Raw genomic sequence first — 24,785 nt, 5'->3', positions numbered from 1 at the left:
TAGAGACAGAAAAAGAAAGTTCTCTTAAATGATCCCGGAAATCTGCAGACTTGCCTCCACCGCTTCAATTCTCCAGATGGACAAAACTTTATACAATGTGGAACTTGGGGGAGCATGTTTCACTACCACAGAGTCAAATCTCTTTGAAAAAAAAAAAAAAAAGGGTTATGTTGATTAATGTGGCTTGTGGAACCCATTAGTTGTGATTACGCTGCTTAACCTGTGGGTTGAGACTGAAAACACGTCTGTCTGCTTATGATGGCACCAAACTGAACAACAGCACTCAAGTGTTGTTATTAGCCTGTTCCAAATGGTGAGACAAATTTCTTGATTCATGATTTATTAAGGGTGAAAGCCTCCTTTATACATTTATACCAATTTTAATCTCATGTGCTATCTTCAATGCCGTCTCTTTCTTTTTACCTGATGTGTTTTATGTCAGTGAGAGGCGCCGACAAGCTTCACTCTCCAAAGCCTTTCCAGTAATCTTTCTCCTCTGGGCTTATCATTACTGTAATGACAAGGTGCGTCTCTATACACTGGCTCTGTGTGTGTACTGTGTGTGTGTTTTTTCATTACTTGAGACCATCTCTATGTGAAGAAATTGAGAGACCACACACACACATTTGTGCACACAAGTAGACACACATACATACTGTAGACTGCAGATATAGACGGGGACATTATCATGACAGAAAACTGGTTAGGCAGAGGTTAAACATACACTCACATAAGGACAGTCTGCCAGTAGGTACATTGTGTGTGTGTGTGTGTGTGTGTGTGTGTGTGTGTGTGTGTGTGTGTGTGTGTGTGTGTGTGTGTGTGTGTGTGTGTGTGTGTGTGTGTGTGTGTGTGTGTGTGTGTGTGTGTGTGTGTGTGTGTGTGTGTGTGTGCAGGCTTGGTGTGTTGAAGGAGAGCAGGCCTGCTTTATACCAGACAGCAAAACTTTGTAGGTGGTAGAGAAGTTACATGTGCATGCCCCTCCTATGTTACAACTCCAGCAATTAGAGTGCACGTGTCTGTGTGATGAGGGAAATGGCTTTATGGATATTTACAAAGAATTATTAATTTGGAAAGCAGGGTTGTGGAGTACGTGTGCGGTACAAAGCTGGGGAGAGACGGGGTAGGGGTGAGGAATTACAGATGAGGTGGTCCACATGCACCCGCCCAAACATTCACGCTGACACACACACATACACACATACACTGACCCCACAGATGAGACAATTATGCCACCAAACACTCTCATTAGCCAGGGGGATAGCAGTGTGGGTGGTGGGAGAAGAACGGAGGAGAGGAGCGGAGGAGGAAGAGAGGGGGAATTGATGGAAAATGGGGTTGTTTCACAGCTCATTGGAGATGCTCTCCCTGGCCTGCAGTGTCTGCTGTTTCCCTCATGGCTTCCAGATGCTACCATGAACTGCACTGACACAGTCAGGCTGTGACCAGGCAGTACAGCACTGAATGCAGAACTATTGGAGTATGGTCTGTAATATGTCAGTGGTACTCTATACCTGCATTGCGGTTATAGCTGAGATGTGTGGGTGGCCAGGGGATGTCTCATTCCCTGCTGGATGAGGTAGAGTTATTAGTGAGTGTGTGTGCGTGTGTGTGTGTGTGTGTGTGTGTGTGCGTGTGTGTGTGTGTGTGAGAGAGAGAGAGAGAGAGAGAGACTTACAGGGACAGTAGGTTGGGTAGGTCCCATGGAGCATCATCAGGAAGTCTCTCAAGTTGATTATTTTGAAGCATCCTGAAAAACAGACAGTTTTCCGGTTACAGGTAATAGTTTATACGTGATAAAATGTATGCGGTGTGCATGAAGGCACCTCAAGCAGAACAAATAATTCCATCATGAGGGATATCTGACACAAGAAGGAAAAGGCCAGTGAAAGCTTGAAGAGAAGCAGAGAACGAAGGGTAAAAGAAAAGAGAAAGAGAAACTCCTTGGGTGGGCTGCTGATGTCATTCTCAGAAGAATGGAGCAAAAAGCGAGGAGGAAGTGGGGAGCAAACAATAGCCCTCTATCTCTCTTTCCTCTCCTTCCCTCCTTCTCTCCTTTCTTTAAAGTTTTTATCATGGCCAGTCGTCTGACATCTACACACAAGCCATATAGTCTCCAGTGTGTTGATCTCAGCAGCGTCGTCATGCCCTTATCGTCACTCTTTGTGAGCGTAAGGCCATCTTAGCTTTCAGTGAAGTTATTACAACATATTAGAATTGTAGATTTAGAAATATAGAATCCTGTATCTCTATAATAATAATCTTGATGCCTCTACAGCCAAGTATAAGACTTTATTTTCATTTGTCACTTAATTTATTTAGCTATAGGTGATGGTTACAGTGTTGGCTTGCGAGTTCCAGATGTCTCAAGATATGAAGAGCATACATTTATTTGCATAACTCAAAGTATCTGGTCTAGTGCGTTTCACAGTAGTCTCCTGCGTAAGACTCCATTGTTTCAGTGTAGAAGAAATGCCGCTCATGTTTGAGAGGATCAGGGGAATCTGTCCTCTGGGATGATGATGCCATGATAAAAACATTGAACTGAGTCTTTTCCAGTTTCAAAGAAATTCCCTACAGGCAGCTTTGCTGTACTCCACACTGTGTGTGTGTGTGTGTGTGTGTGTGTGTGTGTGTGTGTGTGTGTGTGAGAGAGAGAGAGAGAGAGAGAGCAGGGACCTTGTAGTTACCCCACACAAGGTCAGCAGTCCATTTATGTTTGGCACGGCCTGACTTTTTGCTAATATATTGAGTAGGGAAACCAACATCTCAGCTGCTCAGAGGTCAAAGACACCATCCAAAGTTTGCTGGGGTGTTACAGTGTGAAGCGTGAATGCTTGCAGACTTGTATGAATTAAAGATATGTGTGTCCTTCTGCAGTAATGACATAATAGCCCACGATTCATGGTCTGTCTCGGTGAATTTCACAACACAAGGTGAAAGAAGATCAACTTATGTGCCTGGTAATCCCCCTGATTCTGTCAAATTACAAACCACAATTCTCAAGCTAAGTTTATATTCTGTGGCAGAGCTTCTCGAACATTTCACAGCCAGGGTCCAAAAGGAATTGAGTTGGTTGCCAAGGCTCATGAAAACCTCTTGTCTTGCACCCACTAGAAATATGGCCGCAACTCATTAGATGCCGTACTCACAAGTCAGAAAGTACCATGTTTTTATGGCTGCTTTGCACTTTTTTTTTATTTAATACTTCGTGGCAACGCTAACAGTTGGTGGCCATGGATCATAAGGCTATGAACACACATTGAGAAACGGGGTGTTCAGAGAACCGCTTTGAATGGCGTTTTTAAGTGATTTTTTTGTCACTTGCTATAATCTCGGTGGGTGGTGTGACTGGGAGGTCCCTGTATTACACCTGTGTGTGTGTGTGTGTGCGTGTGTGTGTGTGAATGCTTGCAACTGAAACAGGGCTTATTTTGGAATGAAGGAACTGCAAGCAGGGCAGGTATCCCCAAGCCCATAAACTTTAACTGCAGTTAATGATGCGTGGCCTGTGTGTTTTATTCAAGGCGGAGCACAACTCCATCACCCCAGAATGCTGGAGAGGAACAACCCACTTGGGATGAGGACTGAACCACCAGAGTGGGATAGGATGGGAGGAAGGAGGAGGTTACTTACAGAACTTTGAGGTTGTGGAGACCCTGGAGAGCGTGGCCTGAGATATACCTCAGCTGATTCCCTGAGATACGCCTAGGAGAGAAGCACAGAGATCAAAAAGTCGGAAACAAAATATAAAAGTGAAATATGAAATATAAGCACATCCGCAAATTTTTTTTTACAAGTCTCATAAGAGACGTTTGGCCTTTTGCTTTATTCTATGTTTTTGGATTGAGCTGCGATATGACTTCATCCTTGAGTTCCTGCTTTGGGGTTACTGTTAGGGCAGTATGCAAATAACAATATTCAATTCCCATCAGTGCGGTTGCTATTGGCCCAAAGCACACCCTGAAACCTTAACCAATCCTGAGAGCTCTGATGAGTGAGTAAAGACTGAATTCAATGAGACTGAGACTGGGTCAATAAGTGCAGCGCGACAGTGTATTCTCCTGTGCACATGTGAGTGTGTTTATGGGTGTGTATATAGTAAGGTGTGTACTACACTGTATATGTGCTCATGTGTGTTCAGTGTGAATGCTTGTGCTATTTTCCATGTCCTTGAGGTAAATTGGGCCCGTTCTGAGGGGCCTTGAGGACAGCAAGGGAGAGAAACCACACACATTCACACAAGCAATCCAATCAGTTTGTTTATCAAACACAGCACCTAATGGTCATTTGTGAGTGTGTATAAGATGTCCAAATAAATAACACTCAGTCCAACAGAGTAACTCTCAAGGTCATGAGCTGGAAGCACAGTTTAAACACAGATTTGGTCTTCACAGCTCAAGACCACCCACTTTTATTAAACACACACACACACACGTTAAAAGTTACTCATTGGCATCCAGTGCTCTACAGGTGACATTTTCCTGATATTTCAGCCTCTGGCTGAGTTGATCTATTAGTGCCAGCATATTGAAATATTGATATAGAGCTCTGCCTGCCTTTCCAAGCTACTATCATCCAGATGGTAATGGACAAGGGCTCCCAGCAAACTCCCTCTGACATCTGATACTCATGTCAACATGTCTCAGTCTTATTACTGTGCAGTGGCAAACCACACAACCCCACCCGTGCCTGCCAAATCTCACACTCAGCCCAGTTTAGAATTCTTACAGAGGTCGTATTTAACAGACATACACATGCACGTGCACATAGATGCACACCCACATCGCCATGCTAGTATACAAAATGGACTGATCGTTATCCAAGCTATTGTGGTCCCATTTAGTCATGCCTCTCAAACCACAGTCAAAACTCATTAAAACAGACTTCGACTGCACCACACAATGTCTTAATATAGAGATGGGGGACACAGATGACAGAGTTGATCTGCAGTGGCAGCATCTCTTTGACCTTACAAATTCCAATTTTCATCCTTATTTCAAAATAAAGGAGTTCGAATTGCTCTTGGATCTGACATTCACTCATAAAGAAACCTGTATAAAGTCCATTTGTTGTACCTCTGAGGATGATGGGTCTGTTTCTTTAATATCATTACAGTTTCTGCTATTGCACAAGCTGGTCACCAGGGACCATTTCAACAGCTACTTTTCCAAAGGTAACTGTTTTAATAGACCTTGCTAATGTCCTGACACCAATAAAACAGACCTAAGCCTCTTTCTGCAAAGACCCCTAAGTACCTTCTTTTGGTTCCTGTTCAAACGCAGTGATTAGTTACAGACGCATTGGACGGAAAAAAGATATAGGTAGCACCAAAGAAAAATAAATGCCTTTTCACTGGGGGGATGAGGAGGGCCAGTAATTTAGAGTTTTAGAAAACAAACATTGTAGTTAAGGCCATGGTATGATGTCCATGTCCTACTGCCAACCAGCCTTTCTCTATTAGCTGCACCATTGGAGCCAAAACAGCATTAGAGTGGAATCATGCTTTTTTTTTTTTTTGCTGACTTCATTTGTCAAATGGATAATTATGTCGAAAGTGAAGATGGATATTGAAAAAGGAAAGAAATGTTCAGATGTTCTTGATAGACATCAACAGAACACCAGGAGTTGCCATTGACCAACTGTTTCCATGATATCAGTGTGTGTGTTTATGTATGCACGTGTGTGTAGATGATCGTACGTATGAGTGAATGTTCCGCAGTTAGCCTCCTAGTCGTTCCACATCAATCTCATTCTAATGAAAGGCGCCTTGCTCTTGTCAAACCGTGGCTCCAACTGTTTTTTCTTTTAATTTGATTTGGGGATGGTTAGAATTTTTCTTGGCCCCTGGACTGTGTAGATAAAAATTCCACCTCAGCATAATTCAGCTCTATTGAAGTGATTCATAGATAAAATAACAGAGCCTAGTGCAGTTCAAACGTATTGGAGAGGGGTGGGGAGGGGGCTTGTTACAAAGGTGAGACCACCCTGCTATCAGAGCTGATCACTGAGGGCTGCTGATTATCCTATGTATCACCATGTCCTTTTGCCTCAAAATAATAAACAAAAAGACGCATTAAAGGCCTAGACAGCAAAGACAGCATCTCATTTTGAGACACTATCTCAGGTAGTGATAGGACGTTATAGAGGCAGCAGAGCCAGGATGGTTGATAGGAGTCCAGGATGAAAGAAGAAGGAGAGGATAAACAGGTCTTATCAGATAGAAGGCCGGTTGTGTGTGGGCGTGCTTGTAAGTACATATGCATATTTGACCTTTTTCACCCTTGGTCCATCAATAGAAATGTTATCCCTCCTTCTGTTCAGAGGTCCAGGCTGAGGGTCAACCACTTAACCTGGCGTTAACCTTTGAAATTATTGGAGTAAAATATAGATGTGGAAAACAATGTGTTCCTGTGTGTGTGTGTGTGTGTGTGTGTGTGTGCGTGCGTGCGTACGTGCGTGCGTGTGTGTGTGTGTGTGTGTGTGCGCGCGTGCGTGCATGCGCGCGCTTGTATGCATGCATGTGGGTACGTGTTTGTGAGAGACAAAGAGACAAGGACACAAAAACCAATGTTGGCAACACTAAAAGGAAAAGTTTTAATTGACCTAGATAGTCCCAGCTGTGTGGTGCACCTGGAGTATCAAGACAGCCAATATTGTAACCTCTTAACCCTTACCTACGTCATACTCCTGGCCTATCAGCAGACAATCTTATCACCAAGAGGAAGACAAGCAGGGCAGCGGTGGCCTCTACTCACCACTTCTATCCTCTTACATTTGGAATTCATTTGTGTGATAGTTGGAGAGCACCTGAGAGCACTCTCACAGGGAGAAGCCCATGCTGGACGGATATTCAAGGTTTGGAAGATACTGCCGAAGACAAGATCAGGTTTATCAGAATTTCAGTCTCAATCTGATAGCAGGAGCTAGCACCATATTGTAAGCACTTTCACTTCATCGCAACGTGAAAAGAGGCAAAACCAGCAGTAATGGAGGGCTTAAAAATCCCATTGAAATTGTTTGGCCTGTCAGGCCACTTGGGTCAAATACAGCTCTGTATTTAGGAGGTGAGTGATGGCTACAGATAATGATAAGATGAGCATGAGAGACTCAACCCAAACGGCTGATTATTAAGGGAATCAAAGGAAAAAGGTCGCATGAAATGTGATCTCCGGAAGTTTGAACAGCATGGACTTTGATACTGATGATAGGCAAAAAGCACTGTCGCCTTCTAAAGTGGTTTTCGGGAAGGACTTTCAGGGGGACAGTTTCACCTAAAAACCACCCTCTGCCAGTTCCAAGTTGCAATTAGACCACAAATAGAAGGCACATCTTTGATATTAGAGCGGAAAATTTAAAGAGAGGGGATTTCTTTGATATGTCAGGTAGATGAGTAACCATCTCTTTTCCCGCAGTATGGGCATTGCTGCTCTCTCATTAATCCACAGACATACAGTCTGCCTCTTAGTTGCCTCTCTTCATGCTCGGTCTGACTGACAGTTGCGTGCAGGTTTCTGCGTTTGAATTAAGAGGCAATTTACCGATCAAAGCACTAAATGATGGTGTAATGGGACGGACCTGAGATCAACAGAATTTGTTTTGAAGATAAGGAATTAAAGGTAGAGTAAGAGCTGGAGGGAGGGGCGATTACACTTCTTATTATCAATATGAATGCCGAAACGAGTCAAAGGGAAGTTTGCTGTGTTGATTAATTTAATTACCTTATTTGAGGTTCAAAGGGGTTAGCTGTTTGTACTTTACACAGACATAGAATGAACAGATGAAAAACGTTAAAATAGAATACTTAGAATGCATAATATAGAATGGAGGATAAACTCAATGAAAATAAAAATAGTAAAATAAAAACAAGTCAAGATAGATAGACTTTGACACTACAAAGGTGATAACGGGGTGCAGAGATAAGAGGAAGCATGATACAGTTTAATGTTTATGAGCAGTGCCTCAGAGGAATACTCTGTACGTGGCTCATAAGATTTTATTCCCTCTCCTCCCCATAGTGTAAAACAGGATGAAAGCAGGACTTCTTGCCATAAGCAGGTTTGTTTTGGTTTGTAAGAACATGGAGAGGACAAAAAAATGGAAAAAAGTAGAATAACTTTCAAAGGCAGTGACTACAGCTTGCAATAGCCTGCAGTAAATTGGAGATGGGGGTCTGTAGAAATGAATTGGTAAGGAGGGAGACAGAGGGAGGGAGGGCAGGCAGGGAAGTAGAGCCCAACATCAAACAATTTATCACTCTACCAGTCACAACCTGCCTGGCCCTCGCCTCTCCCTGTGCTACCAACAAGTGCTGTAGACCCACATCAAACACTCTCATTCCCAAACCAACCATGTTTGTGTTTAGAGCCTCAGTTTGTTTTTCTAAGGACTGCAACTTGTTGTAATATTAATGCGTTTACCATGACCTGCCACGCTTCATCCTTCTAAACCTTCTAGAAATGAGTGGATGTCAGAAATGTGCCTCTCCCTGCCTTGGAACGTCATCATCATCTCAGCATGTTTCCAGAAATGGTCAGCAGGCTATAAAAATTGGCTTTAGGGCAGGAACATCCTCCTTGGACGAGGTACAAAGCAGCAGAGCATCTCCATAAAGTGTTAGAACATGAGAGCGATACAGAGGAAGCAGGATCAACGGGGCTGTAAAACACAGGGAGGATTGTCTCTGGACAAACACTTCAGGTGGAGCTGCATCCAAGACCCCCTCCCCCTTTTCCCCAATGCAGACAAATGTCAGCATTAATGCTCAGCCTCACTCTGCACTGTATGGTTCTGATTATTATGCCATCAGCAATATCTGACCTTTACCATTTTTACGACAGCAAAAGTTCAGATCAGCAACTCAATAGACGACAGTAAATCAAAGTCGAATTTAATTCTCAAACTTCAAGGTGTCACAAAATTCATTGCTCAGCTTTGTTCTGCTTTTTCAGCTCTAGTTTGACTGTGACCCAAAACCAACCGAATGGTTAGCCAGCTAACTTTTTACTTTCATCATCATTAGCTCATGCCTCACAGGCTGTAGCTGCAAGAATTAGCAAAGAAAACAGAGAGCTGTTCAAACACCCCATGCACACACACACACACACATGCACTGCAAGCTTCAGAGCTCAAAGAATCGGGTGAAGGCTGACATACACACATAATCCCTCACGAGTGACTCCACAATATACACCCTTCGGGCATATCTGTATGCGGTCTTTGTTAAACCAAGACTTAGCTGATTTCTGCTGAGTGGTCAAATCAGTTATCAGCCAGGTCAACCGAGAACGTGTTCACAAAGGTTTTGTGATTTTGTTGTGGCGTGTGGGGGCTTTCATCAGCCTTGTGAGAATGAAACCAATACCTTCTACTTTGTGAAGTACTGACCAAAGTGTGTGTGTAGTAAAGAGTACAGAGATCAAGACATTTGGCACAGACGCTGAGTCGAATTCTTAGTCTTGTGTTCTTGTTACCGGCGAAGAAGTAAAAAAAGAATCACGTGTATTTTGGCATTTAACTCATTTAGTGAATTGGAACCTATATCATAACATCTCTAATGATACCCAACCAAACCTATGCTGAACGTAATAAACAAGAAAAACATAAATCTTGGTTCTTTTCATTTTCCCCCAATCCTGTCCTGAAGTTGTCCTATAGTGTGTTGTTTGTCTTGGCAAAGGCTCGTGTCTACGTGTGTACTGCTCCTGCTGAGCTGTCCAGCTGAAGCAAAGTCAGGGAGGGCAAGAAAGCAGCGGCTTGGATGCTGAGTACAGGACCTGCTCTCTGAACACTTTAAGGACCATATATTCACTCTCTGAGTGAATATCAGGTTCCCTTCGCCTCCCTCTTTTGTGCAGCCATCCCAGGATCTACTAGCATATTGCTGCCGGCAGTTTCTTGGTAGGAGAGATCAGAAGCAGGCCAGAGTCATCAATCCCCATCACTGAGGAGGCAGGGGAATGACTGTTTCTTGTCACGTGTGAGTTTTGACGTTGGAGGTTTATTAATTGAATGTGAGTTGAATGATTTTGTACTCACAGTTCTGATAACAGGTGCAGTCGGTGGAAGGCTCTGGGTTGGATTTCACTAATGTTGTTCATACTCAGATCCCTGGAGAGAGAAAAAAGGGAGAATCAGTGTCAAAGTATCAGTCAAAGTATACCTTATCAATGTTCTTTGAAGGTACTCTGTAAAATTACAAATGTTTAGAGCACATTTTTCGCATGGCGATCAATCATCAAGAGCAGGGAGTAAAGAGGTTAGAGGGTTAGGTAGAGAGGCTGGAGGAAGAGAGGGAGGAGAGGGAGATGTAGAAGAGAATTTTCCCCAATGAATCATTGTTGGGCAGCTAGAATTTCCTCCTCGTCCCAGTGACTCTTTCTCTTTTCCAGATGTCTCACTCTACCTTCTCTCTGATCTGACCCCTCCGTCTCTCTCCATATCTATCTCTTGCTCGCTCTCTGACTCTCCTCTTCTTTCTTTCTTCCTCAGGTTTCTCAGGAGACCACCTCCTTCCCCCTTTGTTCATTGCTGTAACATAGACACACTCCATTTCTCTGCGTCTCTGACACACTCTGACGTGAGAGGGTGTGCTGGGGGGTGAGTGTTGACGCAGCTGTGTTGCGGTCAAAGAGGGAGAGGTGCAGGATGCTCAGATACATGCATCCATGCACACACACTCATTCGACACACACAGACACACAAACCCCACAATTTTAACACTTGGGATAGTATGGGGACAACTTACGTGTCAGACTGGTAGAAAACATACATAACCCTGTGGCTTCAGTCATGTAAGGTCATCTCTTTGATAAACACAATGAAAGCAAAGAGGCGTTGCGTCACCCCTTCTTTGCTTTCACAGCCCTTAGGGTCTCACATGGGTCTTCAAGAGGCTTGTATGTGTGTGTGTGTGTGTGTGTGTGTGTGTGTGTGTGTGTGTGTGTGTGTGTGTGTGTGTATGACACTAACCATTGCTCATAAAGCCAGACCACCGGGCTAGCAAGTGTAAACTGTGCTCTCAGAAGCCCTTTGCAGTTTGGAGTTTTGACACACTGGCTGTTTGTTTGTCAAGTCAGCCAAGCTGACGGGGGGCTGGATGAATTTATCCGCTGGCATGATCTATATTCATCTTCAAGGGCAATGTGGAAAAAAACACAGCACGGCAATACCCTGGTTCACCAATTTGGGTATTTGAGTAGCCTGTCATATTTAGCAGCTGTGACAGGACATATTTAGTATTCCATCAGTTTGGTACCCCGTCAGAGATAACATTTAACATCAGGCACTGGGATGTAGAGTCCCACTGTCACTTTGGGTGACGAAGCGTTTTCTCACCATGCGATGAGCCTACAACATTAGCTGTAGCCTTTTGCCACAGGATTTTGTAGGTCAGATAATTATGAAGCCTTTTTAAAGCCTCTGCTGACACTGAATATTTTCCTTATGAAAGCATAATAATGGCATGTAAGTTTCCCTGCAGAGGAATTTCCTGTTACGGATGCCTCCTCCTGGGAGGTCTGACTGCGGAGAGAGGGGTTCAAGGTGTTTCTCAAAGACACACATTGGCAGGGTGGGTGCTTTTCATCAGTGTTGAGGGAAAAATACTGATTTTGTGTTTCTCCTTAAAAGATAAAAGTATGCCATTAATCTTCCAATTTGATTAAGCGCATTACATTTACTGACCTTAATTTTATTCATTTAACGACCAGATGCCTGTATTGTTTGTGTCATGTGTTACATAATCCACCACAAGCACGGGAGTGACATTATACACATTTATGCTGTGGCGAGTGGTAATGCATATTGACAGCTGGTGGTGGTAATGCACCATTAAAGGTAGCAGCGGGCCAACAAAAGAGAAGAAGAAGGAGACCACAAGCCAGAGTAAATAATGCAGGTGTCAAAACATTCAAAAAAGGCTTTACAAATGTTTTAGGACGTATAGAGCTCACGCACAGTGCAGTTTGGCATGAAAAATGTAATGTAGCCATGTTTATTACAATAAAAATAACATAGGGCACCATTTAAATAGCCTCATTATATATCCATGGAATCATTTAGACTAGCTTTCATTTCATACTGAAAGTGTCACAGTTACAAATGAATGACACATTACAAATGAGTGAATAACGAATCAGTAAATATGGTAAATGTTCTTTTAGGTGCAGATCAGTTCCTAAAACTGTAATAGAGCATAACTAATTGCGTGTCTTAATGAGTAACAAGAAATTATATTCATTAAATTAGAGCAAATTAACATGTTAAGTTTAATTTATAACTTTTTCCCCAACACTGTTATAGACATGGCCCTTCTCACATGTCCCTCTGAGCTAAAGTACTGTGGTGATGTCATGTGAATGATACACTTCATGTCTGTCCCACTTTTGGCACAATCTGCTCAGGCTCCAGGCAGTAATTTGGGATTGAATACAACAAGTGTAATGCACTACTGCTTGATTAAAATCAGAGGTAAATACAAGTGATAACAAAGTCGCCATGGAGATGACACGGCCAGCAGTAACAGTAAACTGACATATTTAAGACCGGGTGACATCACGTATAACACAGGAAGTGCATAAGCACTTAATGGGCCCTCGTGAACAATACACATACACACCTTAATCCTAATTATTGTCTGTGTACTAATATTCTGCAGGGAAAAATATGTATTGGATCACTCTGGGGGAATCATCAAAACTCAGCAACACACACACACATGTAGACGCACACACACATCACCCAGCTTCTGGGGATGCGCCCACGGATGGAGACAGCTCTCCATTATCTGGTCCTGATTAAAGAAGCCATAAACAAACGTTGTGTGAAGTCCATAACAGCGGCCTCACTCAGACAGAATAAACACGCAGCAATGGAGAGAGAAAATGTTTAAAAATAAAGACACACAGTGGTGAGTCATGGGGAAAGGTTGAATGCAGCTCAGCTCGGCTGTGCTCTCCAACAAGCTCATTGGGAAGTCGGAGAGAGAGACATTTCTGCTGTGCAGGCCAAGGCCTCCGCTGACAACTTGACGTATCGTTGGAAGGCGCTGCGCTAAGGCTTGTTTTTAAAATCAAATAACAGCTGTGGCTTTTTTAAACCATGATAATTATGATTGATGACTACCACATGTGCATTGTGTCGGCTGGCGCTGTGACGTGCAGATATTTTCAGCGCAAATAAACGGCCACAAAAGAAATGAGAAAGGGAGCGCTTTAAGATTTTGCAGGCTCTGCAGCGTATGGGAGTCTCACAATTAGAACTGGGGTTTCTGTGTCCCCATTTTATGGGCATCTCTAATGTGTGTGTGCGCTGTGTGAGTGAGTGCAAGTATGTGCATCAGTATCTGTGTCTGTGTGTGCAGGACAATATTTTTTTTCCATTTATAGGTGACTGCGGTGTGTGTGGTAAGATGTCTGTCGTTCATTTTCACACCCCTATTGTTTTCCAGTGAGCCTGCAGATGTGGTGGGTACAGTCCCTGGTTGTGCTTTCACCGCACTTTGTGTGTGTGTGTGTGTGTGTGTGTGTGTGTGTGTGTGTGTGAGTGAGAGTTCGGGGGAGGGGTTGCAGAATGGAAGTTCATGTGGTTGCTTTTCTTTATTTTCCATGTGAGTATTCAGTGGGGAACATCTTGCCCTATCTTGGTCATCGCGGCGTCAAGAGAGCAGCCTGATATTGCTTGCAGGACAACACATCTCTCAACCGACAGAGGCACACAGGCCATCTCCTCCCCTCAGATCTCTGTCTGCCGCTGAATGACAAACTAAAGACCCCTGAGCAGAACTAGGAGCAGAGGATGCAGACATGGAGACCCATGCTCATCCCTCAACAAACACACTCACAAATGTGCCTCTTAACTGTTCTTTTTATCCCCCTCCCCTCTGAACCTGCAGAATGACTGACAAAGCCCCTAGTCATCTCTTTCTGCTCCCCAGGAGAGGAATTAGATTTTCATGTGCGTGCATGTCATTTTGTGTGTTTAAGCACAGTAGCATGTGTAAAATTGCAGCCAATATTGCAATTATTAGAGAAGTTACAAGAAATGGACATTTTTCCATTCCCATTTTCTCCATCGTTCTGGGAGTTGCAGATACACAATGTGCTCTGATAGATCGTTTAGACTTTCCTCCCCAAAGTGTATGAGTGTGTGTACGCTTGTGTGCTTGTGAATGTAAGTAGAGGAAGGTTTGGCAAGGGAAGAAAGGTAAAGCAGTGGATATTTGACTGCTTTATGCTGTGATTGATAGAGGAACTATGGCAAGGAGCTTGTCTTAAGGGGGGAACGGAAGCATGAAGAAGCAGAGGTACATTTCCATTCATCAGCATTGGCCCTTTTCTCCCTCTCACTTATGCCACTCTATCGCTCACACTCACTCTTTCCCTCCCCATCTCTGGTTCAAATTTCAACTGGAGCATGGGGTTACACAGTCCGGTAGTTACAATAATGTGATTTATCATATTTCCTCTTCGCCGTCAACAGAACTACTGAAGTATGTTATCGGCTCTGTGATCAAAGGCATTATGTGTGGGTGTCAATGTGCCCCTAGCTCCGTTGTAGCCAATTTCAAACTGGAAGCATTTCTGACAAGAGCTGGTGATTTAGCACAGCAAAACAACTGGCCACATCATATAAGAAACACCCCTGTTTATGTTCAGAGATGTACACACACACCCACGCTACACCCACAGGCACTTATACACACTCCAGGCTCCGGGTGGCTTTTGTGGGATGGATGGTGGACCACCCTGGGGAGTGAATATACCCTCAGAGCGGGACAGATGCGATCAGCAGTCAGGTGTCTATTTCTATCATCAATGGTGAAATGTGTCAGACAAAGCTGTGCAGGGGCAGGCTGAGGAGAGATGACTTGATACATTACGCTCTGGAGAATTCCATTGTCTCAAAGTAAAAAAGAAAAGAAAGAAAAGACAGAAAGCGTTTATGGAAAAGTTTCTGGCCCTTTTGCTCAAGCATGAAATTGCATGCAGGTACAGTACATAACAATGCAGGCCAAAGCATGTAAACAAACAGGCTTACATTGTTGACCTTGAGAAGGATGTTTTTCATGACTTTCTCTCTCTTACACACACATACACATACACCCACAAATTCACTTCACAAGAGCCATACCCCGAGGTCTTCCCTCTCACTTCCTCCTCTGCTCTCTCTCTCTCTCTTTCTTCTTGCCTCCCTGCCAATCCCTTTCTCCCTCGGTCAGGTGGAGATTCTTACCAAACAAACAGCCAATAATGGCAGTAAGCTCTGCACCTTTGAAGGCGGCTTATCTGTGAGGAACATTAGGGTAATAGATCTTTAGTGGAAATCAACAACCAGAGCTTTGCCCAGAGGGCAGAAGTTCTGCATTAGTGGTGCTTGAGCCACACCTTAGCTGTCTTTTACAGTAACTATGACAGTAATGTCTTCAGTGGGATTCAGCCAGTCTGATCCTCTCCGCTTAGTCCTTTGAAACAGTTAAGGCCACGATGAAAGAGGATCTTTTATTCCACACAATGCAACTGGTAGTCAATGCTCAGGCGCCGCCTTAAAGAGGGCCTAAATGGTTGTGTGCATTAGTGTGTGTGTGTGCGTGTGTGTGTGTGTGTGTGTGTGTGTGCATTAGTGTGTGTGTGTGTGTGAGGGTGAGGGTGAGGTCTAAGTGTGTTAGCTTTTTTCTATCTGAATAGACTGACTGCTTTGGCATTCAGTTTCTCTCGCGGTCACACATGAGCTTGCACACACACACACACACACACACACACACACAGGCATGTACACACACACACACACACACACACACACAAAGAGTCAGGAAGGAGGGCACAATGCTGTCCTCCCCTCCTCCTTCCTCTAAAGATGTGTTTTTTTTCTCCCTCTCTCCCAGACTTCCTGGGAGGGGTACATTGGCCTTTGTGTCCGAAGGCACTCTCTCTTTATCTTTCCCTCTCTTATTCTCTCTTTCTCTCATTCATGGTGCACAAAGAGCAAGGGAGAGGGCGAGGAGAAGTCTTTCACCTGGACAAGGAGGGCCACGGGGAGGACTCGGCTACAAAAGAGCAGAGAACTAGAGAGGGAGGGAGGAAGAAAAAAGAGGAGATAACAAGACAGAAAAGGGAGATGCGTCTGTGTATTTGTGTTCCCATGTTTTGTGCTCTTTTCCGCTCACTGCGGTTTAGGGGAGAATGACAGGCGGATGTCTGGGTGGAGAGAGCGGCTGTTTAGTCTGAGGCCATGTCATGGGAAACATATTCATGCCCTCTGGGACTTATTCATGCCCTGGTATACCGCACACACACATACACATGTGCACTTACACACTCGGTGTTCGCTCCCTGTCCTCCCACACACACCCTGTCATGAGACAGAGGGGAGGGGGGTGAAAGGTCAAGCACTTCAGTAATGGAACAGGAAGTGTTGGAACAGTCGGCACTACACAACATACAACTGCCTCCAACATGTGGACTGGACTGACAGGCAGCTGTTGTGGGTAGGACATAGCTTTGGAAGGCAGAAAGGCATTCGTAGCCCTGCCCTTAGTCCACTAATCTGTTGTTTTGGCATGTATATTTTGTCTGACTTTCATTTATATTTGTTACATGACATATACAGTTTCAAACAATTTTTGTTTCCTTCTAAATTGAAACAGTTTATTCCACATGAAGGAAGTGTTTCATGAGTACAGGAAAAACACGTGCCACTGAAATCTGTTGAAATAATAGCAAAGATGTGTGGAAAAGGGTTACAAATTTCACCACTTTTCTACACATCCTGAAAAGGTATCTATTACAGAGAGGTGTTCTTTCCTGCACACTGATTCAAGGCAAATTCTCAGCAGTGGATAGAACAGTAAATGAAACCTGATGAGTATTAGTGTCAGGCTCTATTATGACTTCATTTGGTTGAATGGCAGAAACAGGAGGACACTGGATCTAGTTAGAAGACTGCTCAAATCCACTCCTGGCTCACTCCTCCTTTGCTGCTGCACTCACAGATCTATGATCTGCTCATCTGCTCCATATATTTAACAGTACCCAAGGATAAAATCTAAACCCGAACTTAGATCAGCTCTTGGTGAAATCTTACCCCATACCAATGAGGACATGTGGCTGCTGTTGGTTTAAAGAGATTTAGTTTGGCCTCTTGCCATGCATGTAAAAAGTCCAGATTTCCTCTTTTGCTCCATCTCAGACATGTAATAGAGATGTGAGCAAGTCTGGCTGCAGATCCAGAGACTCTGCAGTGGCAGAATTCCTTCCAGCCTCCTTTTATGGCAGATGGAAAATACACCTGTGAAGTCCAGTCTTAGCAAGAATTATACTATTACCTTATGCCATCATTGTGACCTTACTGCTGTTTCTGCATTCAGACCAGTTAACCTAACATTAAGAAAAAGATTCTTTCCCTCCCTACTTCATTCATCTCTCCACCCTCTGCTTTCCACATCCCCTCTTCCACCTTCTGGACGCTCTTGTGGAGTCCCCATTTTGCTATGCTATCTGCGTGTGTGTGTCCTGAGGTGTGTGCACATGTGTGTGACATTTAAGTGTGTCTGTGATTGCTTCTTTGTTCCCTTTAGCTAACTCCCATCCCAGTGGTACATTCTCCCGATCTAATCCCTGCTAGCATTGCTAGATCAGCACTGCTCTGTGGGGCGCTTTGATGCTGCACAGGGGGATTGGCTGAGGCATTAACCATCATTAAGTCAATATGTGCATGAGTGTGTCTGTGTGCAAGCAAGGATGTGTGTACATATGGCCGTGCTTGAGCAACGTGTTTCCTTGTGTGTAATGTGCACATGGGGGTCTTGTGTGTGTGTGTGTGTGTGTGTGTGTGTGTGTGTGTGTGTGTATTGTTGGAAAGGGCATTAAGTATCATTAGCTCCTACTAGTCATCACCTGCACACTGCCAGCCCCACATGAGCCACTTTAGTCTGCAGGCCTGGCCAGCGATCACAGAGATAGGCAGACCGAGACAGACAGACCCATGTTGAGGTACATGGGGAATTTGGAGAGCTATGTCGAACAGCACTGCTATCAACACCCATGTACAACTCTCCTTTATATCCAAATATCACTATTATTGTTTGTTTGTTATTCAACCAAACTTGGTGCATTTATTGTGGTTATTTGGAATGTTAAAGATGGGTGGAACCCCTATACAAAAGATTGCAAATACAAAAATCAGATTTGAAAAATACAATTTGCCACACAAACAAAGTTTTTGTAGTTACTTAGATGAACGTGTGCATAATCTGCACCAGTCAGTTTTATTTTTTCTTTTTATTACCGATTTCTGGGCCACTCATCACAAAACTAAGTGTTGATCTCACAGCACTAAAGCTAAGTGCTTTACAGCTGGGAGAAAAGAAACTCAACCTCATAACAAGAACTTATAAGATCAAAGCTAAAGAAAACAAGTGAGTAATTCATCGTTTTTGCACTGATGTAGTTTCACTGGAAGCCTGATCTAAAATGTGAGGAGCAACACCAAAAGCTTGGTTTCCTCTTGCGGCAAGACACCAAAAGACTTTTGGATGTGTGGGAAGATCAAATCCTAAATGTGGTTCAAACCAATCTGCTCTTTTCAAGAAAGTGTCAGATTAGTCTCATGTATGTGTTATTAAACCATTAGCACGTACACTGACCGAAATGACAGCTCACATGTCATGGATGTATATGTACATGTGTATAGGGTCTATATATTTATGCAAGAACACACATTAGAGCAGTCAGGGACATTTGTCGTGGCCTGGCCCATAGTTAGACAATGCTCTCTCTGTAACGGGAAAGAGAGGGCTAGTGCACTTGCACAGATTCATGCACACACACTCATACACACACACACACACACATACAAACATTCCCATGGATTCCCAGGGTTGGAAAGGCGCTGAATAGGAATCTGGGCCATGCAGGCATTCTGAATCCTCTCAATCAGAAGCAGCCCTTCACCCCTCAACCACACGTCACAGGGAGCACATTCCTGGCCCCCGTGTCATACTTGCGTCACGCTGCTATCACACAAAACATACAGATTTACAAATTTGGTCCGTGGGTCTGACCCCAACAAATACCAACCACTGCTGTCTTCAACACATTCTCTGCTTTACTTCACTGATCTCCACCTCCTCCACCTCAGTTCCCCTCAAGATCTTGTGTCATGATTGCTTTCTACCTTTTTCTAAAGGACAGGATATGGAGCGGTAGAGCACACTATGGCCTCTGTGTCTTCTCTGTCTGCTGCTCCCGTGAGAATTGTCATTGTTTCTATTGTTGTCCTCTACCTGCCTACCTGCCGTCTGTCCCTGAGCGACATTTAAAAGCCTCCCAGGTTGCTCTCAGGAAACCACAAACCACTGCACTATCCAACGCTAACTGCCTATCCCTTCTCTTCAACACCCTGCTGGCATAAATATCACTTTTGTAGCAGGCCCAAGTGGTTTTTTTCTGCGAGTGCTCACCACAGGCCTCCAGGGAATCCAGGAGAGAGCTGAGGAATTGATCCTTTGAGGCAAACACTTCAAGGAAGGAAGGACTAAAGGAAGAGTGTACAAAGTAAGGGAAGAAATTAAGAAAGGGAATAGTTTGTGCAATAAACTTAGAACGTAGAACCTAGTCTGTCACTGTTTTCTTCTTCTGTATAAGCAGAGATGTGTAAATCTCTTCTCCAGCTCTGATCACAGCTGATGGTTTGTTGGTTTGTAGCCAAAGTACCTCCTCCCCCAATGGACACATACACACATACACACATACACACACACTTTGAAAACATTTGGCTCAGGTACACACCCTTCATTCTCCTCACTGCGCTGCCCTGAGCTATATGCATTTATTTAGATTGCACAGTGCACATCAGTGATCATATATTTACACTTTGTGCTGCATGAGTAGCTACAACACCTGCTCCAAAGACACACACACACACACACTCAAGCACTAAATGTATTGGTTCCTTTTCTATCTGAAAGAATCCAGCGGAAACAGGTGAGGGAAGGAGAATAGAATAGGTGGGGGAGGAGGGAGGTATAGAGAGATTGAGGGAGGGGAGTGTCGTTGAAGCAGGGGGCTACCATAGACGTCTGGAGCCAGGACACTGATGCTGGAGCTGATAGCTGCTGTATAGACGACCCTCCACTGACAGTAGGCACACACATAAACACACACACACACACTGTTCTCCTCTCTCTGCAATTCTCTTATTTTTCTCCCCCCCGAAATCCTCCTCCCTCTCCATCCCTCACAATTTCTCTCTGCCTGTCTCACTCTCTCTCTGTCTCTCTCTCTCAGACATGATGTTTACAGTGTGACCCCCGGTCACTTATGATAGGAATCATTCCATCAGCATAATGGCTAAATGACACGCACACGTCTGTTACAGTCACAGCCACCAAAGGGGGGCAGGATGTTGTCTCCTGCATGTGTATGTACAGTATGAGTGTGTGTTACTGTGTGTACTCATGAGTGTGTATGTGTGTGCCTGCTGAACTGAATTCTCCAAAACACGTTTCTCTGTCACCAATTCCTAATCCTCTCCTTTTTCCTTGACAATTTTCACCCGTTTTCTTAATCTTCACTCTCTCCATTTTTCTTACACTCTTGCTTCACTGGCTAGAAAAAAAAATCCCTCAGCAGTCTGGGTGGTCTTCACACACTTACATACACGCACGCACACGCACCCACACACACACACACATGCAGAAACACACGCACACTCACACAGTCCTTGGTTTTCCTCTGTCTGGTAATGCGTTAGCTGTGGTTGCCTGGCCTTGGCCAAAACTACGTTAGAAGTTCACCGCACTCACTGCTACCACAAAGCATCACCTAATCGCTTCAACTCCAGTCACAGACCAGCCCCGGACCTACATACAGCGCACACACACACTCTTTTCCTCTTGCACACACTCATGCACATACTGAGGACCACTGAAGGAAGTGTGAGATGTGTAAACATAAGCACCTGACAACCATAGAAACAGTACATATGTCACACCAGCCAGATCATGAACATATTTTATATGTTCAAAATGATTGAATTTCAAAGTATGGGATTGCTGACTAATTACAAAAAAAAAAAACAGCACAGACCCCTGATGCATGTACTGTACACAGTGTTCTCAAGCTCAACACACACTAACACACATGCACACACTCCCACACAGGCACACACCCTTGGGCACTGTCTTTCCTCTCTAATCTGTTATCAAATAGATGTTTTTTCAAAGCGTCTCACATGACAGCTAATTTCATGCGATGCCCACGGAAACGATTATTGCCTTAAATCTCTACCCACTCTGCTCTGAGTAGCTCGGAGCACCTTTGCCTTTGAAAGGTTGTATGTATTCAACCTCAGTGTTATAAAACAACTCATTTTGTTGATTAGTTTTCCCATGAGTATCCAATTTGTGGTGAGGTCGTCCAAATGTGCAAGCAAACACTAGAAAATAGAGTGAATCATGCATAGCCTGGATTGTCCTCTCAGTCACTATAGCAAGTACATTTGCGCTCACTTTGAAGAGCTCTCCGATGACACGGGTGAATGATGTCATATACTTTCACAGCGTTATGTGGATGTGGTTTGTAATGTGGACTGTTCCCAAGCAAATCCCTGTGACCTCGGCAGCCTACAGTATGTGCTGGGAGGCTAATCCAGCCTCCACAGCACAGTGGGGCGTGCTGGACAGTTTGACAGATCCTGGTGAGGATTGGAACGGCTCTCTGCTGTTGTAACCTTTTATACTCCAAGACGAAATGAGAAACTGTAGCCTGCTGTGCTGGGTTCTGGGCTGTGTGTGTGTGTGTGTGTGTGTGTGTGTGTGTGTGTGTGTGTGTGTGTGTGTGTGTGTGTGTGTGCGCATGTGGGCAGGGTAAGGAAGGGGAGGTTGTTGTGTTTTTGTTTGATGATTTTTATCAGTGAGGCAAAAGAGAAATCTGTGATTCTCTGTCTTCTATCTTAATTTGTTACGGCATTTCTCCTGCTGTCCCACATTCCCTTCTTCTCTCCACGGCAGTAATGTGTGGGTGTGTGTGTGACTCTGTGTGTGTGTGTGTGTGTGTGACTGTGTGTGTGGGCGTGTGCGGTTGGTCGCTGAGTTTATTTATCTTATTCTAAATCAGCCCTCAAACTCACTAATTGGTCCAGTTCCACTGTTAGGTAATGAGGGGAAATGAACAATTACTCTTGTGTTTGTAGGAAATGATGTGTGTTTGTGTGTATACGTGTGTGTGTGTGTGTGTGTCTGTGTGTGGCTGCAGTGGAGCAGTTAAGACTAGTGTACACTTTCACAGAGGGAGTCTCAGGTCATCACTGTTTTTATCTAAGAGGAGGAATGAGAGGCTCAACACTCCAACACTGCCTCTCAGATTCATCCTCCGTGTGTGTGAGTGCGCTGGCTCAGTTGTGTGACGAGTCCCATTGTTGGGCCAACCAGCTGATGTTCTCATAGGTAAAGTGATTCCTGGATGGAGTTAGAGACCGTATTTCACCTCCATAAACTCAACATGTGTTTTAACTTTCAAATGAACACAGTGAAATCTGGCCGCCGCAGGCTCCCGTGACAGCTGAAGAGTCGGGCATCATTCAAGTAGAGTTGTCTTTTGCTGTATGTGTCTCTTTTAGAGCCGTTTGCTACATAAACTGTTGATCTTTCCTCGCTCCCTCTGAGTTGTGTCCCTCCACTCTTGTAATACTTGTAGAGCCCCTAGTGAGCAACCGCTCTATCACACCCTGTATCCTGGATTTGACTTCTATCACTTCAATATCAGTTATCACAAAGTCTCTCTAATCCGTCCTCAGAGGCTTACGCAGTCAAGCAATTTGTAAGATCTGGCTGTAAGCCACAGCAGGGTGGTGTAAGAAACTCCTTAGATCGCCTGTCTTGTTGGTGAAATTGGCTTAATTCCTGCATCTCATTATGTTAGAAAGTGATGACCACTTTTTAAATTTCATTTACAGTATGTGCCATTTCTCTTGCCAGCCTTTTAATCACACACTCATAAATCATATTGATGTTTACTTTGCTTCAGGCTTTGCATATAAAGTCCCTCAATGAGGCAATTTTGTCAGGTTATGGAGCTAAAGAAAACAGAGAAATTAATACGTTCTTCCCAATCAATTTTGGTATCAATCATGAGATACAGATTAGTGACATAAAACTGGTCATTAAACCTCACACACTTTTAGACATCTGTGTTCAAACACATCCTCTTTCACACATACAAACACATGTTGGTGTCATGTGCTTGCAGCTTGCACACACACACACACACACACACACACACACACACACACACACACATATACACATAAACACACTTGCATAGATGTACACAAAGGCATACACATGCGCACACACACACACTCTCACGCTGGGTCTCCAGTTGGCGCTTGGAAACCTGATACTGAAAGAAGTGGTCCAGTAATTTGGCTGTAGTGGTCAACACACACACTCTCTCACACACACATGTTCCCACTCGGCCCTGTCCGTTTTTATCTACAGGCGGGCTCTGCTGCTGTTTCCTGGTCACACATCCAACCGACTGTTGCCTTCTGCTCTATTTTTAAAAGAGGAATCCCAGCTGCAATTCGGCAGAATGAATTAGGGGTTTTGATTTGTTTTTGTTCAGTTATAAATTAATGACCAAGAACAACAGTTGGGACTCACCATTAGCAGAGACATTTTAATCTTTATACGAAGCAAATTAACACTAAACTATGATGAATGAGAAGGGAGGTGAAGAAGTTTGGGGATCGAGGAGAATGACTTAGGGATGAGACACAAAGTGGAAACACTAGAAAAGGATGAATGGGGTCAATGAGACAGTCAGTGAGAGGCCTGTAGGTTGAAAGGCTGAAGTGTAATGGGAGAATATGACAAACCTAGAAAATGTATTACTCACAGGTAAGTGGTGAGAGGGCTGAGGTTGGTTGGCACAGATGATAGTCCCAACTCAGAGCAGTCCACCATGACGAAGATCCCATCTTCTTCACATTGGCACGGAGACGGGCACAACGGTGCCGCCGGCCCCTGTCTGTCTTGGCTCCGTCCATACCCCCACACACCGGGGGCGGACCCCCAAACTCCTCCAGCCACGCAGAGAAGCAGAAGCACAGGCAGCATGTCTGACTGTCCACCTGTCTGCATCTACACCTGTCGGGATTTCTGTCCTGTCACGCTCTCTTTTGTCCTCTCTGATGTTTTAAGAGGCAGCTTTGATCAAGTGAGGAGGTTCCAATGTTTCCTTGCTTTTCCAAATACTCCTCTCCTGGCTCCTGGCTCTGTTCAAATGCCCCTTGCTGCTTCTTTCTCCTGTGCAGGTTGTCCACACTGTAAATCTGTGCCTGTCACTCTCCCCTCTCTCTCTCTCTCTCTCTCTCTCTCTCTCTCACTCTCTCTCTCTCTCTCTCTCTGCCTGTCTCTCAGTCACCACTTCATCCCCAGGGGATAACTTTGTTGTAACGTCTTTCCCCTCTTCCCTGTCTTCCCTCTCACTCTGCCCTCTTCTTTCTCACCGTCTTTCTCCCCCAGTCACTCTTTCTCCCTCTCTCTCTTTCTCCTTGTATATATCTCTTGCTCTCTCTGTCTCTCTCTCCTTACCTATTGTAGAAGGAGCGCATGAGTTGTGAATGAGCCACCCTCATTGGCCCACAATTTAGGGATGGGCTGGAGCATCTCCGGAAAGTAGGAGGGGCCCGCGATTCTTAAACTTTCCCCTCTCTTTCTCCCTCTCTTCCTTTCCCCCTGTTTTACGTTGCCTAGAAGTTCAATGTGAAGAGAAAGAGTGGGT

The 24,785-nt window shown here is 44.3% G+C and overlaps 1 protein-coding gene across 1 annotated transcript in view; it reads right to left on the bottom strand.

The window, feature by feature from the left end:
• The window catches only part of LOC139209632 (leucine-rich repeat-containing G-protein coupled receptor 6), a 35,874-nt gene extending 11,497 nt beyond the window's left edge, over positions 1-24,377 (bottom strand). The window contains exons 1-4 of the mRNA XM_070839421.1: positions 23,898-24,377; positions 10,039-10,110; positions 3,637-3,708; positions 1,679-1,750 (exon numbers count right to left, since the gene is read on the bottom strand). Coding sequence (XP_070695522.1) covers positions 1,679-1,750; positions 3,637-3,708; positions 10,039-10,110; positions 23,898-24,142 — 461 coding nt within the window. The 5' untranslated portion in view covers positions 24,143-24,377. The remainder of the gene's footprint in view (positions 1-1,678; positions 1,751-3,636; positions 3,709-10,038; positions 10,111-23,897) is intronic.
• Positions 24,378-24,785: the final 408 nt, after the last annotated feature.

The sequence above is a fragment of the Pempheris klunzingeri genome, chromosome 11, assembly GCF_042242105.1.
Source record: "Pempheris klunzingeri isolate RE-2024b chromosome 11, fPemKlu1.hap1, whole genome shotgun sequence".
Lineage (NCBI taxonomy): Eukaryota > Metazoa > Chordata > Actinopteri > Acropomatiformes > Pempheridae > Pempheris > Pempheris klunzingeri.
Note: the sequence above shows the minus strand (reverse complement) of the source record. Positions and strands in the feature narration are given on the sequence as shown.